Below are 19275 nucleotides of genomic sequence, written 5' to 3' on the forward strand. Positions count from 1 at the left end.
TGTGTCAGCTTAAACAAAAACAAAACTGTTACATAAGTCACATGTGGAGGTATGCACCTGTAATTCCAGTATTCAGGACGCTGAGGCAGGAGGATTGCATGAATTGAGGGCAGCCTGGGGGTATATACTGAGAACTGGGTCAGTTAGGTACATAGTAAGCCCCCATCTCTAAATTTTTTAATAAAATGGCCATAAATATTAGTAGTAATAATTCTAACATATATTCTACCTTACATCTGTTTTTTAATTTATTCTTAAATTTTTTAAATTTTTACTTATATGTCTACTTTTCTATATGGACACATGTGTACAAAGCCTGTGGATCCCCTGGAACTGGAATTACAGACATTGTGAGACACCACATGGATGCTGGGAATTGTACTGAGTTCCTTTGCAAGAATAGCAAGTGCTCCTAACTGTGGAGCCAATTCTCTAGCCCCATAATTTTCTTCTTGATTCAAATATCTACATGCATCTCCTATAGAGAAACTGGCTAAGTCATAGTAGTAAAAAGAGACTATATACAATGTTCATAAAGGTACTATTAACTAAAACAAAAACAACAACAAAAAACCCCACATGATCCAACAACAAATCATTAAAGAACATACAAATGTATGTGCTTTCAAAAAACTCAACACAAATTTAGCACTCTTTTTGTTGCAATTTTAAAATAATTTTATGCATGTTTATGGTTTAAAAATAATTATACTCTGTTGAGCATGGTGGTGAACGCCTTTAATCTCAGTGCCTGGGAGGCAGAGAAGGCAATTTCTCTGAGTTCAAGGCCAGTTCAAGATCTACGTAGTGAGACCTTGTCTTGAAAAGAAAAACATAAACAAATTATAATCATGCTACACCAAGATTTACAAGGGTATAAAATAAAAAAGAAATCTCTCACAATTATCAAATCCCTTCCCACTCTCAACTCTCCACCTCCAATAACCAGCACTATTAGCAAGCTAGATGTGTCTGTCTCAACAGATCACATAGCTTTTGGCATAGAAACCAGTTTTATTTTATACATACTTTTACATATAGTCATACACATAATAAAAATTAAAATTAAAAATATTTTCAAGAGCACTTACAAACGAATCTTTAAGATGTAAAATTAGTAACAGGAAAATGACAGCTCAGAACTAGGCAAAGTAACATAGAAGGGACTGAAACTTTGATAATATACCAATTAGAAACAGGTGAAAATGACAAAAAAATAGTTAATATTTGAATCGAATTCTATGTGTTGATACGCATCTTAACTGACAATTGTGTTAAAGCCAGCCTGTTTGCATATTCAATGAAAGACATTACTAAGTCTGATGGACTGGTGATCATCGTATTAGTTACTCTATAAAAAAGAAATTATTTTGATTTCTATGGATTTGAGATAGTGACCTGATATTCTTTTCCACTGTTGAGATTTGAACATAGGGCCCTGAGCATACTATTATGACTGGGCTTTATCCCCAGCATTTTAACAACTTTTTGAAATTTGAGACAGAGTCTCACTAAGTTTTCCAGGTAAACCCTGAACTTTTTGTTATCCTCCTGACTCAGCCTCCCCAGTAGCTGGAATTACAGCCTGTGCCATCAGGTCTGGCTATGACTTGACCTTAAGGGCCAATAGCCACATTCCCAAATTAGAATCCACTTGAACTTCTTTTCTTCTGACCAGAAATATCTTATGTAATGGTCAGGGTTAACTGTTAACTTGACAGAATACATAATTAACCTAGGAGATGGACCTGTGGGTATGCTGGGGAGGGAAGGTATAGTATCTTCATTATGATAATTGATATATATATAAAAGAACCATTTTAATTGTGGGTAGAGGGATCCTGGTGATAGAGAAAGGGTACTGAGCAGCACACATGCATGCACGGTTCTTTGTTCCCGACTATAGATACAATGTGACCAGCTCCCCAATGCTCCTGTTCCTATGATTTCCAGTCTTATTGGACTGTAATGGGAACTGTGAGCCACAATTAACCCTTTCTTATGTCGCTTGTCAGAGTATTTTTGTTTGTTTGCTGTTGTTGTTGTCTGAGATAGAGTTTCTCTGTGTAATATAGCCTTGGCTGTCCTGGAACTCACAGAGATCCACCTGCCTCTTGTTTCCTGAGTGCTGGGATTTAAAGGTGTGTACCACCAGGAAAAGCATCATATAATTCAAGTATCAAATGGTCTAAGCACTTTATCTCTGAGAGAAAGGCACCTCTCTGAAAGGTAGATAAAGCACACAGCATTTCATATGAAAACTGAGTCACCTAGAAGATAGCAGACTCGGTGTTATTTTCACATATGTAGGGTATTTTTAATCAATAATATATAATCTAAATCAACCTTTCAAAATTATCATGAAAACTGAAGTCAATCTAATTTTTTTATTTTTAAATTTATTTTAAGTGTACATGTGCGTGTCTGAATGTATGTATGTGCACCACATGTGTGCAGGGACCTGCACAGATCAAAAGACATGTGGGATCCCATGGAGCTGGAGCTACAGTTGGTTGTAAACTGTACCATGTGGACCAAACCCAGGTTCTCTGTGAGAACAACAAACTCCCTGGAAGTGCTGAACTGTTTCTCTAGCCCCAGTCAGCTGGACTAAATGCTGCATTAGTTGGATATAATGTACCAGAGGCATAACTTTAATATTTTTAGAATTAAAACCTGCCCTGGGAAGTTTCCTGGATAGTTTTATTTCAACTTATTACAAGCTAGAGTCATCTGAGAGGGAAACTCAATTGTGCAGGGCAGTTATGGTGCATGCCTTTAATCCCAGCACTACTCAGGCAGAAGCAGGCACATCTCTGTGAGTTCAAGGCCAGTCTGGCCTACAGAATGAGTTCCAGGTCAGCCAAGGCAAAAAAAAAAAAAAAGGAAGAAGAAGAAAGGGAGGAGGAGGAAAAGGAAGAAGAGGAAGAGGAAGAGGAAGAGGAAGAAGAAGAAGAAGAAGAAGAAGAAGAAGAAGAAGAAGAAGAAGAAGAAGAAGAAGAAGAAGAAGAAGAAGAAAAGAAATGCCTTCACAAGATCAGACTGTAGGTAAGGCATTCTCTTAATTAGTGATTGATAGGGAAGGGCCCAGCCCATTGTGGAATTGTGGAATAGGCTAAACCTGGGTCAGTGGTCCTGGGTTCTATAAGCAGGCAGACTGAGCAGCCATAAGGAGCAAGCAAGCCTGTAAGCAGTACCCCTCCATGGACTATGCATCAGCTCCTGCTTCCAGTTCCTGCCAGGTCTGAGTTCCTGCCTTGGCTTCCCCTAGCGGACTATGATTCAGGATGTGTTAGCTGAAGAAAGCCTTTCCTCCCCAACTCACTCTTCATTGTGGAGCTCACCACAGCAAACACAGCCTTGAATAAGACAAGAAGTGTCCATTATTACCATGGGAAGTAGCATAAATCAATCCTTCAGATGCTCTCAGATCTCTCACCTGTGTGGCCAAGCTTAAGACCTGTTGGACCAGTTCCTGTGTTTCTGATGGCTTCTTGAGAAACAGCTTCACTATGGCAGTAAGCAGCGTGAGCTGCACCTAAAAAACAAAATCAACAAAGTAAATGAGAGGCAGTATCTCATTTCCTCAACTATGAATTACTGATTTTAAGAGATGAAAGAGGAAGCTCAGCCAGTGGAATGAAGAGCAGTCAAAGGGGATCTCTGAGACAAGTAATCACCTGAACATTCACCAGCCTCTTATTTCCAGTAGCATTTTTGTATTAAAATGATTTGTTTCTGGGCCAGATTTTCAACTGTTTTCTATCTTTTTAATAAAAAAGTATTATTATTGTGTGTACATGTGTGCACATAATGTGTATGAGTACATGGGTCACAGGCACATGGGAGGACAACTCTGTAGTCAGTTCTCTCCTTCTACCTTTACACGGGTTTGAGGGATCAAACTCAGGTTGCCAGGAGGCTTGGCAGAAGTCACCTTTACCCTCTGAGCCAGGCCTCAACTGTATTTTTTTAAAGTACACACATAAAACTGACTCTTGATTAAATTGTGTATTATTTACTTTGGCCAAAGCTTACAAGTTTGAAGGACTTATGAAACCACTTGCCATACTGGGATAAGAGCCAAAACAGAATTATGTCAGATTAGAGCCAATTAGAGGGAGCCTGCTGATCTACTATTAATATTACGCCTATTAAAATTACTATATTGGATTACATACACAAACTTCTATTTGCTATGAACACAAATGCCAGAGAGAAAGGCTTAATAGTCTGGCTGCTTTTCTAGGTCTCTGACTCTAATTTTATAGGAGGGAAGGACAGATGGGGAGAAATCTAATCATCCGCAGAGAATCTTTACAAGTCTCACCATGATGTTCTGTAATGAGCAACAGCAAATGCTAAGAAGGACAATTTGTAATCATCCTTAGGTGACAGAAAATAAAAATCTGGTTACTGCTCTCAACCACCACAGGGACGCTCACTTCTGGAGCATCACTCACAGCACGTAAGAAATGAGACGACGGGGCTGGAGGGGTGGCTCAGTGGTTGAGAGCACTGCCTGTTCTTCCAAAGGTCCTGAGTTCGGTTCCCAGCAACCACATGGTGGCTCATAACCATCTGTGATGAGATCTGGTGCCCTCTTCTGGCCTGCAGGCAGACACAATACTGTATACATAATAAATAAATAAATCTTTAAAAAAAAAGAAAAAAAAAAAAGAAATGAGACTACATAGGTGCTTCTCACTCTCTGGGGTGGAGGACCAGCAACCCGGGTTTCAAAGAGCCCCCAAATGTTCCAATGTGCATTAGCATCTATAAACCACTGGTCTAAGCTCTGCAGCTGTCGTGCTAAAAACCAGGACTGATCAAAAGGGTCATCCCCTCTGAGAAAGAGAAACCATAACATATAAATGCATACAAGAAATAACTCAATGTTTAACATCGGTTATCTTCCTGAAGAGATGTAGACACGGGATAGAAGAGAACTTACCTGGGTACTTTCATCATGAAAACCCTCCAGGAAGCTCTCTAGTAATTCATCAGCATTATCGATTCTTTCAGCATATTCCCCTACAATCCAAATCATAGCTGCTCGGGCATCGGGCTCATCCAGGGAGTCCAAGTTCTCACAGAGAGTGGCGATGATACTTTCATACCTGTTACAACAAATGAACTACTGTTACCAAGGACAAAACTAAGAACTGTACTTGACAGTGGAAAGTAGAGTCAAAACCATCACCAGGGACTCCAAGCCAAATCACCAAACTACAAAGATGTTTAGTGAGCATAATGCAGTAAGTCAGAAATTAATGGCTTAGACTTTTCTTCACATTTACTTTAAAAATACCTCTTAGATTTACTTTATTACTATCTTGTGTATATGAATGTTTAGCTTGTATGTATGTGGGTGTAGCACCCACAGCCCTGGTACCCACAGGGGTCAGAAGAGGAAACAGAATCCCTTAGGAGTGGAGTTACAGATGACTGTGAGCCACTCATATTTCTTTTTTCTTTCCTATTTATTTATTTATTTGTTTGTTTGTTTGTTTATTAAGGCAGGGTTTCTCTGTATAGCCCTGGATGTCCTGTAATTCACTATGTAGATCAGACTGGCCTTGAACTCATAGAAATCCACCTGCCTCTGCCTCCTGAGTACTAAACCACCATGCCCAGCTCAATTACATTTCAATAACTAAGATTTAAACTTTTATAAGAGTTCATGAGACAGACTTTCACAGGGAAAAAAATTAACCTGTGGTATAAGAAAATTCTACTACCTTATGTCTAAACCAATCTAAGCATAATAGAGAGCTTTTCTAGTATGCATTTCTGCCTTCATGGTAGAAAACATTAGAAATCTCACTTTCTTTTTAGGAAGATGGAGTTAGAAAACAACAGGAAACCATAATCCTGTCTCCTATTTCTCTGTGTGTGTGGTGTGTTTGTGTGTGTATGTGTGTACATGCATGCACAAAGAAGCTTGACAGCGTGTTCTACTTTAATGCAGGCAAGGTTTCTTTCTGGAACCAGGGCTCACTGATACAGCTAGTCTAGCTAGCCAGCTTGCCCAGATATCCTGTTTCCCGGCACTAGGTTTACAAGTGGGCCACCAGGTAAGCCTGACTTTTATATGGGTGATAGGAATCAGAACTCTGGTCCTCATGTTTATGCAGTAAGCGCTTTATCTGAGCATGCTCTCCAACCCCATCTGCTTTTGGTGAAAGAAATCTTTATGTTCTAATGCACACATTCTAAAGACCTGCTTCTATTAAGAAATTCAATAATTTCTTCTTATTCTTTCTCAGCTTATCCTCCTGAGTAGCTGACATTATAGACTTATGCCACCAGGACCAGCTGGCTAATGTAATTTAAACATAGGACAAGATAGAACAAATTAATGTGGTAATTTAACCCAGATAACTAGGTCAAATATCTGTCCCATTCCTACTCGTTAACTCATGCTTTTGACTTTTCTTAAACTGTCATAACCCCTTATTTACATAATTGGGCATACTGAGATACACTTTTTTTTTTAACAACCTATAACAAAACAGTTTAGAAATTTTACTCTCTTTTTTTGGGAAGTTCAGTAAAAGATGGTAGTCCTCTTTCTAAAAATAACACTTCTCAAACAAAACAAAACAAAAAAACCACACACACACACACACACACAAATTCTGAACTCCCGGTCTTCAGAATCAAAGTATTTGTTTTATTGTTTTTGTTTTATAACCGAAGAATCCTCAATCTGAAAATTCTGTGATGTGAAAATGCAGGTTCTGAGTATCTGTGTGGAGGCAGCTACAACACTGCACAAGAGGCCAGAGGTGGGGATTTCAATGCAATAAATTTGGCATTTCCCACAAAGTAACAGGTCCCATACAAAGTAAACAATGTGGCTATTACTGTCCTGCTTTTTTGAAACAGTGGCCACATGATTCGTGTGTCATGTTAAGACTCTTCCAAGAGGGTAAAGTATACAATCATTTGTTTAACATAAACAAAGTGTGTCCAGACAACAGGGAATATATAGGTTTCCTGTTTAATGATAACTGATGAGAGACAGTACATACTCAAACAGAGACTCATTTTTACAAAAATAATAAAAGTAAATGGGTACAAAGGCTCATGCCTGCAATCCCAGCACACAGGGCCAACGTGAAACCCCATCACCATCTCTAAATGAGAAGTTTGATCTCTGTTAGCTGCACACCTATGTATCCTGACTTTTAATAAAGTATCTATTATAACCAGTTATATTTAGAATAATAATTCTTACCTAGTCAGTTTCAAAGTGGCTTACTTAAACATTTCCCAAATGATTTGAGAAAGAAGGTTACAAGAATTTTGACATACTTGTTGGGGTATTTGCGGAAGATGTCCCTGATGACAACAATTGCCTCTTGGACCACATAATTTACTTTGGTCTGGATTAGGTCAAGCAATGTGCTTACACAGCGTTCTGCTGATTGCTAGGAAGAGAAACATCAAAACATAAGCCAGATGATCTATCCAATAACACTATCTCAACACAAAAAAGGAAAAAAAAAAGGAAACATACAAGTACATTCACTAAATTAAACAGGCACTTGAATTTGCTAAAGCTATACTAGAGGAAGATCATCTATTGTATATCAACAGTAGAAATTCTAGAAATATAAGAGCTTTTATCATTAAAAAACAAATTGAGAAATGTTTTGGACTTGGTTTTGTGTGTTCTCCTAAGAGCCTCACTCAAGTTGGTCAAGCACTCTACCACTGAGGTATACCTCTATCTCCCAGATAATTCAGTTAAATGAGTAAACATTAACCTAGATAACTGGAAGACCAGAAATAGGAAAAAAATCAGCCAGGGTCTGAGGAAAGAAAGGCAATTAAAGAGCACATCTAAGTAGGAGGTCCTTAACTGGAATTCGTAGGTGAACAGAGAATGCATGGGATGTTTTGGTGCTTTAAAAAAGATTTCTTCACTGGTCTCTCTTTCTCTCCTTTCTCTCCTCTCTCTCTCTCTCTCTCTCTCTCTCTCTCTCTCTCTCTCTCTCCCTCTCTCCCTCCCTCTCTCCCTCCCTCTCTCCCTCCCTCCGTGTGTGTGTATGTGTGTGTGTGTGTGTTGTGCAATTTCTGAGCTTACAGGTTTTCACTCTAGCCTTTGATTCTCAAGTTTTATTAGAACCACAGAAATTTAGTTAAAGCTACTTTTAAGGGCAGCAACAGAGCCATTGTCTAGGTGGACAGAATTCCCCCCCCCAAGGCTGTAGCCTGAGCAGCCGGCTGCTAGTGTTTACAGTGCATCCACTGTGATGAGGATAAAACTGCATTTGTGTGCACACACACATGCCTGGTGCTCATGAAGAGCCCTGGAAGCTGGAGTTACAGGAGCCTGTCAGCTGCCTGATGTGCCTGCTAAGATCTGAACTCCGAATCTCATGACAGATCAACCAATACTCTTAACCCCTGAGTCATTTCTCTGACCTCCTGCACAGGGTGTTTTTAAACCTCCTAAAAGGAATCACCAAATTTTGTATGGACTTACAAAATATTTTACGAATATAAGGTCCATAGCTTTTCTTTTCTTTTTGGTTATCTATGGCTCAAAATATCCTAGAATAGAGTTTAATCCATTAATCTTTTACTAATTGAATATGAAATACAAGCTGATAAATTTATTGGTACTGTGATAGATTTTTTTTTGAGGACAGGATTGTGAGAAAAATCCCCAAATCCAAGGGTAAGTCTATCATTTATCACAACATACTATCACAGGTCACTAAATTATGTGCCTCCTGTTAGGATTAAAAAGCACACACCGGGCTGGAGAGATGGCTCAGAGGTTAAGAGCACTGCCTGCTCTTCCAGAGGTCCTGAGTTCAATTCCCAGCAACCACATGGTGGCTCACAACCATCTATAATGAGATCTGGTGCCCTCTTCTGGTCTGGTGGCATACATGCAGACAGAACACTGTATACATAATAAAAAAAAAAAAAAATCTAAAAAAAAAAAAAAAAAAAAAAAAAGCACACACCACCACCTGAAACTTGAGAATATCAGAATATCACCAAGCCTCCAGATTTAGTTATCTAAAGGAGATGGAGGTATGAGATCAGTAGAACCATTAAGATACAGTCCAGTCTCTGAGAAAGTCTATATGTCTAATGAACAATCGGTATGTTGTGGTATTAGGGCCAGCAAGATGGATCATCGGATAAGGGCACTTGCCACCAGGCCTGCTGACCTGAGTTTGATCTCCAGGAACCCTATGGTGGAAGGAAAGAACCAATTCCTACAAGTGGTCCTCTGACCTCCAAATGCTGCCCCCTCAAATAATAAACATATAAACATATAAATGTAAAAAATAAATAGGTAATATCAAAATAAGTTAAAACCAAAACAAAACACAAAACCTAAGGACACATATTACCAAAAAAAAAAAAAAAAAGTGTGGAAAAGACCACAAAATTAAAGCCAGGCATAGTGTTTCATGCTTGAAATCATACATTTGAGAGACTAAGGGAGAGGGAATGTGACTTTGGAGCTAGCCTGGGCTAGTAAGACTCTGTCTCAACAAGTAAAACCAACAAGCCCCCCCCCCACCAAGTGCTTGGGGGAGGAGTGGGGTGTGTTGAAAAGATAAAAATCTGTAATTAACAAATCAGTAAATAATAAAACTATTTATGGATATGGATGTAGCAAAAGAAAATCCAAAATAAAAAAGAGTGAAAAGTAATACTATTGGGGAAGTATGTCTAGGGAGAGAAAGAACCAGGGACAGTGGCTTTTCGTTTTCACTTGGGCTGCACTGTGAGGGCGTTGCTTTTGGAAGACAGAGTTTATCCCAAGGACGCGGCCTGTAGCGGCACAGGTTGCCAAGCTCATTCCAGGTGAGAAGGCTGAGAAGGCTCAGGAGCTAAGAGTAAAAATGGTCACTCTTCCAGAGAACCTGGGTTAGACTCCCAGCACCCACTTTGTGGTTCATGACTAACCATCTGTAACTCTAGTTCCAGGGAGTCCAATACCCTCTTCTGGCTTAGAGAAGTATTTAGCACACACAAGGTACATAGACATAAGGCAGACAAAACACCCATAAACATTAAACTATTCAGTTCATTGAGTATATGCTTTATTATTTTGATAAACTTCAAAATATACAAACTCTAAAGTAATGAACAATCAAAACCCCATACTGTGTGATCTAGACTCCTCTGGAGCCTTACCTCCACTTTGATGGCACACCGTCCAATGGCCCTCACAGCTTTGCGAACAAAGTCCACGTCGACCTCAGTGGCATATTCCTTCAGCTCTGCCAGAACCTGTCAAATATCCAAGTGGATAACCTTTAAAGATTCTCAAACAGCAATTTCATGCCTTCTGGATGTCAGATCTTAAGTTCAAAGCCATCATAAATTTGAGACAGCTTAAGGTCTGACCTGCGCAATGTTAGCTTGGGATGCAAGGCGAATCATGATGTCCAACTTCTCTAGTTTAACATAGATGGGATCATTGTACTTCACAAAGAAGACTTTAATTTCCTGCTTCAAGATTTCAGGCCTGTGATACACAACACAAGAAAGGAAGAAGATAGAACTTATTTACTGACATCCTGCTCAGTCTTTCTGCCTGCCCCCTTGAGGGAGGCAAAACCACTCACAAATGTCCTGTATGAGTCTCTATTGTGCCCGCCCTCATACAGTAGTTGCACTACTATGTAATATTTTTACTTCCGCACAGTAAAGCTGGGTGTCTAGTACATTGTAGGCAAGCATTCTAGCAAAAAGCTACACTCCCAGCCCATCTATTCCTTTTGGTATCTGGTTTGTGTTCTTTTAAAGGACAAGGGGTATATGTTACCACAGAGAACTACCGAGGAAAAAAAAAACCTGCTCCTCAACTACAGCTTTCCAAGGGTAGCATATCCAAAGGAAGCACTTAAGAAAGCAACCTAGCTGGGCATGATGGCACACTCCTTTACTCCCAGCACTTGGGAGGAAGAGGCAGGGGAACCCTTGTGAGTTCGAGGCCAGCTTGATCTACACAGTGAGAGCCTGTTTTCAAAAATCAAAAAACAAACAAACAAACAAACAAACCAACCAAAACAAGCCTGAATTGCAACAGCAGATAATTACTAGCGAAAGACTGGTAACTGTAAGCTGTATTCCTGGGCAAGTGGTACCACTACTATAACATTTTCACTTCCACACAGTAACAAGAGATTAGCATCCATCTATAGGCATTTATATTAAGCTTAATTCAAGATCACAAATATTTTAAAATCACCAAACCACTATTTCCCACCTTTTCTGGACAATTAGATTGATGTTCCTCAGGGCAACATACTGCACTTCCGGCTCCCCAGACAGCAGAGTGACAAGCGGAGGTGCTAGCTTCTTGAGCAGCATATTATAGTAGTCGGAGTCCTTGGGTAGCAGCTCCAGGAACTTCATTAGGACTTTCACCGCTGAAAGCACCACCGCAGAGTTGGCATGGGAGAGTCGAGGAGTCACTCGCTCACAGATGCTGTGGGCAGAAAGGGAAAATATAGCACCTTTGCTCAATTCATCCATAAAGTTATGCTTCAGAGTTCCATGGCCCAAGTATCAAGAAATCAAAGATTCAGTTAGAGAAGTCAAAGCTCCATGCTTAGGTCAAAATGGGATCCAACACCGCAGAAGCTTCGTGCCCAGCAGACTACAGGCAGAGCAGGGGCGTCAGAAGACTTGAGAAACCAGCAACAGGGATATCCAAACCGGAAGGGAACTAGCAACCTCCCAGACACTTGCACTCACACCAGTTACCTTCTGGATTTTAGTCCTCTGTCTCCCACACATAATGCTAGGGCTCCCTGCCTCACAGCTCATCTCTACTCAACCTATAGGAAATCAAACCAAGCGTCCTGAAAATAAATGCACAGTGAGAGGAGTCACCACCTGCGTCTTAAAGAGACAGTGGCGTGGCAGATAAAACTACACAGCCTCTTGCTTTCAAGCTAGTAAGAAAAACTTGGGAATAGATGAGGCTTTTGTTCTGTTTAGGTTTGGTTTTTAATGTTAGAATATTATTACAATATTCTCCCAACTTCTTCTAGCCCCTACTACCTATGTCAGATGCCCCATAGAATCTTGATAGTCACACTTGCAGTGTTCTCTGAAATCAACCTAATCTTGCTAGCTCTTGGGCAACATCACGAGTGCCTGTTTACAATGTTAGAGACAAGGTAAGTACCTGCTCACTCTCTTCTTTTTATGTCCACACGGCTGACTCCAGACTTTAAAAAAAGAACCTTTCACAGAGACCTTCTCAATTGCTCTTTTTAAAAAGTGTAATTCCAAAAATTAAAATAAAAAAATAAAACCCTGCCAATTGTGGTATGCACAGCTTTAATTCCAGCTCTTGGGAAGCAATGGCGGATGTATCTCTGAGTTAGAGGCCATGATCTATATGGGAAGTTTGACTCCAGTGGGGGCTACGTATCGAGAGCCTGTCTCAAACAAACAAAACAAATATTGAGGCAGGAGGGTCACTAGTTTGCGGCTAGCCGAGGTTATGTGCATAGACCCTGACTAAAAACTATAGAGATGGAAGGCATTCTCTTTATAGTCTATTACTCTAAACACTGCCATTTCTTAGATCCTTCTAGTACCTATGTTAGCAGTCATGAGTTATGATCCACATTCCTGAATATCCACACTGTATAAACTCCTACCCCTCACAGTGAATGGTGCAGGAGGACAATAACTTTCCTGTTCACTGTGGAATCCTCACAGCCTAGAACAGAACCCAGCACATAGCACGGGCTTAAGAAGTACTGCTGAGGGAACTAATGAGTGCAATGTCAATGGCCAACAAAATTCTTGGTAAAGTTCTCTCCAGAATATAACTGTACTTTCAACGATGGAAAGAAACTACCAGCAGTTTTAGGTCCAGAGGGAGTCTTTTCCCAGACAAGTGGAGATAACTTACATTCTAGTAGCTTGGAAATCAGCTTCAGCCAGGCAAGGAAGGTTCTTATCTACCATAATTAAAATATGTCAACTTTAATGGAGAGTCAGCAATTCTTCAGAAGTACTTTACCTAGACCAGTGCTTATATATACATAACATGCTCAATTTAAAAATGGGTAGTAACTCCAACCTTGTAAACTGAAATGTACTTATGTGTTGATGCCATTTGGTAATAAAGTTCTGATAGTCAAAGAAATCTGCAACTGTAAGTGGTAAAGGGCTGAGCGGAGCAATCAAGCCGTTCTCAAAAGCGTCAAAGGTAGTCTAGCAAGACTTCTTTACACAAGGGCAAGACATTTCTGTGTTGCTGACTTTAAAATACTTATCCTAACACTAAATTATAGTTATTGTTCAGCTCAGTAATTAGTATGAAGAATCTAACAGAATAAACAGCATGTCATTACAAGGACAGACGTAACTTTTGTTTACCAAATGACCAGGAATTGGGAGACGGGCGACAATGTGATGGAGGTTTTGGCAGAAGTATAACAGAAACAACTAAATTCTTCTTGATGTGCTTTAGCACTTACAGTGTCCCTAACTCCAGTGAGAAAATATGCTGGGGACAGCAATGTCCCCTACATCCTCTGCCTTCTTCAGTCTGAGCCTCTTACACGAGGAGCAGACATTAGACATTACTCAGTCAGGTGCGACCATCAGCTTATGTCCAGGAGACAGACTGACCTCTGAGCTTCCCGGTCATCTTTAGGGTTGTAATTAGACAAGCAGTCCAGGATGAAAATCTGGCCCCATTCAGTGCACTCATTTAGGGCTGTGAGCAGCTTATTGATATTCTGAGGGTTCAGATCAAGTAAGTTGCTGTTTGGGTGAGATTCACTGATCTCAGACAACGCCGCCACAGCATTAGCCACCACCTGTGAAAGAAACAGAAATGACTTTAATATACCAGACAACCAAAGCTATGACACACAAAAACCTTGGCAGGATCACTTCACAGCTCTCAATTTGCTCCTAAACATTTTACCCGGTTAGACAGAAATAAATGAACTGCTTTCAAAACATGCATTAAGCCACCAATGACAGCCTATACAGTTTCTGAGTAGTCAGGCACGCCAGAATTAGAGTAATTCATCCATTAGTAGAGTCACGGATGATTCACTAAGGAAACATTAACCACTGTAGCTGCACTCAAAACTGCAGCTAAAATCAAGACATAGCAACAGTTGTAAAAAAATGAAGCTAAACTGCTGGTGGCTCATACCTGCAATCTCGATACACAAGTGACTGAGACAAAAAGGATACTTTCAAGTTTGGGACTATCATATGGACTAGCTACAAAGTAAGCTCCAGGCCAACCTGTGGACAACAGAATGAGACCTCACCCCACCCCCCAAAAAAAAGTCAAAAGTAAAATCTCAATAAATATTTGCATTGAGTAACAGAGAAAAATCTAGGCCAAATTATAAATGAATGTGGACAACAGGGGGATGACATTGTCCATTATTCAATATTATCACATACCTTAGTAAGTGTACTGGAAACCATAATTCATGAGTACACAATTCTAGGAGAACACATAATCTCTATACCATGTGGTTTGTTCATCTGGATATCGGGGGAATTTAATCTACCTCATAAACTAATTTTAGCTTGAGGGTACAAGTTCAATTTTGTTATACATTAAGAAATATTTATGGGGCTAGAGAAGTTGGTCAGCAGCTCGGAGCACTGGCTGCTCTTCCTGAGGTCAATGTCCAGCACGCACATGGCAGCTCACAATTGTCTGGAACTCCAGTTTCAGGGCACACTTGCACAGGCACAGATGCAGGCAAAACATGAATGCACATAAAATGAAATAAATCATTAATTTTTTTTTCGATGTTAGGCTTTTAATCCCAGCTCTTGGGATGCAGAGGCAGGTGGCTCTCTGAGTTTGAGTCCAGCCTGGTCTACTGTGCATATTCCAGGACAGCTAGGGCTACAAAGAGAGACCTTGTCCTTAAAAACAAAAACAGAGAAATTCCACAATGCCTGAAACAAATTTAAGGTGGTAACATTATCATAATTCATCATGTAACAACAGTAAGTTTTTTTTGCACTAACATCTCTAAAACTGGAGTGCATTTATAAACAACCATCACGGTTTTTTCTGTGCCTGGATGTTTCGTCTATATGGACATCTGTACACCATGTATGTGCCTGGTGCCCTCGAAGGCCAGAAGAGATGCTGATCTCCTGGAACTAGAGTTACAGATGGCTGATAAGAACCAAACTCGGATCTTCTGGAAGAACAGCAACTGCTCTTACCTGTTAAACCATTTCTCTAGCCTGCAATCACCCATTCTTTAGTGGAGAATGTTCTTCACAGGGATATAGAAACTAATCATATATGTTATAGTTGATGAAATTGTAGACTCAATGAAATGTAATATTTTAAATACATCCTCTTCTTTGAGATGGTGTGAAAAACTGTTACCCTAGACAAGAAAGTACACTTGTGCCCTGATTCACTGATAGGAGAGTATGTGTAGCTACAAAACAAGGTCAGTATTTTAAATAAAAATTACAGATTATTTCTAATATAACTGACAAATGAATATTCAAAGTTATTTTAAAATTTCAAAAGCACTCATGAACACCACAATAAAAATATTACCCTATAGTTCTGTACAGTTGAGTTTTAAAATATGTTTTACACTAAAAGTCCATACATTAAGATTAGCTGACCATAAGTATTTCATAATTTAAAAAGAATCAAGAAGCCAGCTTCAACAATACCTAAAAAAAATTTAATGGCATTGATGCATAGGCGAGTCTTACTAAAATCCCGACAAAAGCATAAGAGACTGAGTTTTCCAGTCATGTCAGCAAGACAGAAACACAACGGCCACCACCCAGCTGTCGGTGCTATCATCCACACTACCTAGGCAATCGGCAGATTACACCAATCATGAAAATAAACAGGGAAAGTAAATATCCAAGAGACAGTGATTTAATACATAGTACCATATTGCAATAGCCATCATTATGTAGAAGATAAGGATGGAAGACAGATTCTCTTAAGCTATAATTTGGTGATGAGAACAAAAAGTCCCACATGAAAAGAATCAAAGACTTGCTGAGTAAATATAATTAGACATTTCGCTGCCACAAAACAAATCTGACCTAATGTATCATCTATAATAACATATGTGAGCTTTTCTCAAAGGCTTTTGTTCATTCCATCCTTGTGCATGAGATTTAGTAAAACAAGAACGCATAAAGAATGAAACACTGCCTATAACCCCAGCATGGGAGGTGGAGACAGGAGGATCAGTGGTTCAGGTCATCTTCTGTTACAGAAGAAGTTTGAGGCTAGCTTGGGGTACGAGACCCTGTCTGCAAGCAAGCAAACAACCCCTAAACAAACAAAAATAATAATCATTCCCAGGAACTTCACATGCAGGGAAAATAATTTATTTCCCATGCATGATTGACCTTATTGTAGAATAAAAAAATTAAAATGTCTTATGTCAACTGCTTATTTTGACTGCTGTGCCAACACATTCAACCATGGTCATCAGTTTAAAAGAAACCTCCTATCATAATTACCATTTCTATCAATGCATCTCCCTCACCCCCACCATGCGTGTGTGTGTGTGTGTGTGTGTGTGTGTGTGTGTTCATGTGTGCATGCATATGTGTGCATGCATGCATGTGTTGCTTAAAGTTAAACAGAAGGTTTGGTAATAGAAAAGAGGAGAACTGAGGAACTAAAAATAGACATGGAGAGAACAAAAAGAGATTAAACACAATGAGGAGTTAGAATCCCCTTGTTATCATTACAGGCAATTAGAAATTAAAGAAAGTGTGTCATGCAACTAATGAAGCAAGTTCTGATGCTTAAATAGCCAATGTCTACTTACTATCATATTAAAACAAGCAAGGAAACACTCAAGTCAGCTAATAAAAACAAACAGAAAGATCAGATCAGAGGACCATGCTGAGCAAAGCCTGCGGGAGGGAAGAGGATATTGGTCAAGTCACCACCAAAGTGACAGGGCAGATGAGACGCTCTTCCACCCCGCACCAGACTTCCTGTTCCTCAGAAACCACCCGACGCTGCTTCTAGCTCTTCACTGTCATCTTCCAATCAATTCAGACTCTTGGGTTTCCAGAAATTACCCAAGGCATGCTCATGGTGGAGTGCTTTACATTCTCAAGTCAAGAAAGTGTGTTCCCACACTGGGATAAACTTGATGCTAGCCAATCACACTGTATCTGGGGCAGATGAAGGAAAAGACTTAGTTCTCGTTGACAAGTGGACAGCTGGTGTACACTAGGCCACTTTTTTTCGTCAATGCTTCTACAATTTTTTTGAAATAAAAATTTAAAGATAAAGTGATAAGTTAGAAATCACTTCTTCCCAAAGAACCTTCTCCAAAGAACACACCACTGTAGGGACAGAGTGAGAAGTGCCCAAAGAGCAAGCTCAGCCAAGGTAAGCGTCTCAGCACTCCGACAGGGAAGTAAAGATGCGCTTCCCTCCGTCACAGTGTCACTCTGTATCAGGACTGTAAAGACAAGTCTAACATTTCCTCCCTAAGAAATGATCCTTTATCTTGGGAATGCTGCTGCAATCTCAGAAAGACTAGGTGCACAGAAGGGAAAAAGAGTTCTAAAGGAAGTTCCCTTTAAAAGTACATTTGCAGTCACATGTGGCAGCACACACCTGCAATCCCAGCACTCAGGATGTGGAGGCAGGAGAATTAGGAATTCAGGGCCAGCCTTAATTACATAAGCCTCTTATTCAAAACACCAAAGCAGGAGGGGAAAGAACATTAGCAATGGGGAGACTGAGCTTTCTGGTCACACAAACTTATTTCTACAGCGTTGGTATCTAGGACTGGAGAGATAGCTCAGCAATAACGGGTTGGTCTTCAGAGGACCCGGGTTAGAATCCCAGCCACTCACATGGGTGCTCATTATCCTTCTGGCCTACACACACACACACACACACACACACACACACACACACACACACACTTCACAGAACATGAAAGTAAAAGAAAGACTAACTAGGAAGAGGAAATAGATAAATGAGAGAGGAGTGAAATAATAATGGGGTACTTATGGTCAAAATATATGACATATATGTATGAAAAATAATTAATATAGGCCAATATAAACAAAATTTAGTATAAATTTTATATGAAAAGCTTTTAAAAATTAATATACTCTTTTTGACAAGTTCACACATGCTTCTAATGCATTTCCTAAAATTTTTCTTTCTTTTTTTTTTTTTTTTGGGTTTTTCGAGACAGGGTTTCTCTGTGGCTTTGGAGCCTGTCCTGGAACTAGCTCTTGTAGACCAGGCTGGTCTCGAACTCACAGAGATCCGCCTGCCTCTGCCTCCCGAGTGCTGGGATTAAAGGTGTGCGCCACCATCGCCCGGCTCTAAAATTTTTCTTAAGATTTATTTTATACATATGAATGTCTGCCAGCATGTATGTGTATGCACCATATGCATGTCTACTGCCTGTGAGGGTCAGAAGAGGGCATCAGACCTCCTGGAACCAGAGCATGAGGATGCTGGGAATGGACCCAGGTCCTCTCAGCCAGAGTCCTCTCATCGCTCTGTCCTCTTATCTCAATAGCATGTCCTTTGGTTTCATCTCTTCAAATATTCTCAAAAGCTTTTAAAATAAAAGTGTTGCCATTAAAAGAGCAATCTTTCTAGAATTACTAAAACCCATCACCATAGCACAATAAGAAATACGTGTTCATTATTACTAAGATTTATTCTATACTAAGCTCACCATTAAATGTTTTGAGAGCCTTTGTCTAATGCTCAACACTATGACATAAGCATTTTGTTATTTCCATTTTGAAGATGAGGACACCAAAGCTTAGGGAGAACACACAGCTAAGAAGGACCAGATTCACTCTGTACCTGAGAAATATGTTCTTTACAAATTGGTTTATACCTTATGAGAGGCTGGAGCAATAGAATAAATAAAACTTGCCTGAGATCAGAAAAGTAAAACGGCCACTCTGGCCAGCGTTATGGACCAAGCAGCAATAACACACCTTTAATCCCAGTAGACACACTATTTTGCCATAGAAACCAGGCAGTAGTAGTACATGCCTTTAATCCCAGTCCTAGAGAGGATTATAAAACAAGAGGAGACGGGATCACCATTTTTGGACTGAGGTAGAGATAAGAGCCAGTGGCTGGCTGTTTTGCCTTTTGGACCTTCAGGTTGAAGTTTTATTTATTAAAATACAAGTGAAATGCCACTATAATGGAAAATGGTTATTTCCTAGGGCTGCTGAGTGATAGAAGGCTTGGAAGATGGAGATCACGGGGCGGGG

General features: G+C 39.9%; 1 protein-coding gene across 3 annotated transcripts in view; it reads right to left on the reverse strand.

The window, feature by feature from the left end:
- The window catches only part of Ap2b1 (adaptor related protein complex 2 subunit beta 1), a 113336-nt gene that overhangs the window by 64710 nt on the left and 29351 nt on the right, over positions 1–19275 (reverse strand). For all 3 annotated transcript variants that reach the window (XM_038324822.2, XM_038324823.2, XM_038324821.2), the window contains exons 6-12: positions 13645–13835; positions 11255–11476; positions 10390–10510; positions 10177–10272; positions 7321–7436; positions 4955–5120; positions 3440–3538 (exon numbers count right to left, since the gene is read on the reverse strand). In XM_038324822.2, the coding sequence (XP_038180750.1) occupies positions 3440–3538; positions 4955–5120; positions 7321–7436; positions 10177–10272; positions 10390–10510; positions 11255–11476; positions 13645–13835 (1011 nt within the window). The remainder of the gene's footprint in view (positions 1–3439; positions 3539–4954; positions 5121–7320; positions 7437–10176; positions 10273–10389; positions 10511–11254; positions 11477–13644; positions 13836–19275) is intronic.

The sequence above is a fragment of the Arvicola amphibius genome, chromosome 4 (assembly GCF_903992535.2).
Source record: "Arvicola amphibius chromosome 4, mArvAmp1.2, whole genome shotgun sequence".
In the NCBI taxonomy this organism is placed as follows: Eukaryota; Metazoa; Chordata; class Mammalia; order Rodentia; family Cricetidae; genus Arvicola; species Arvicola amphibius.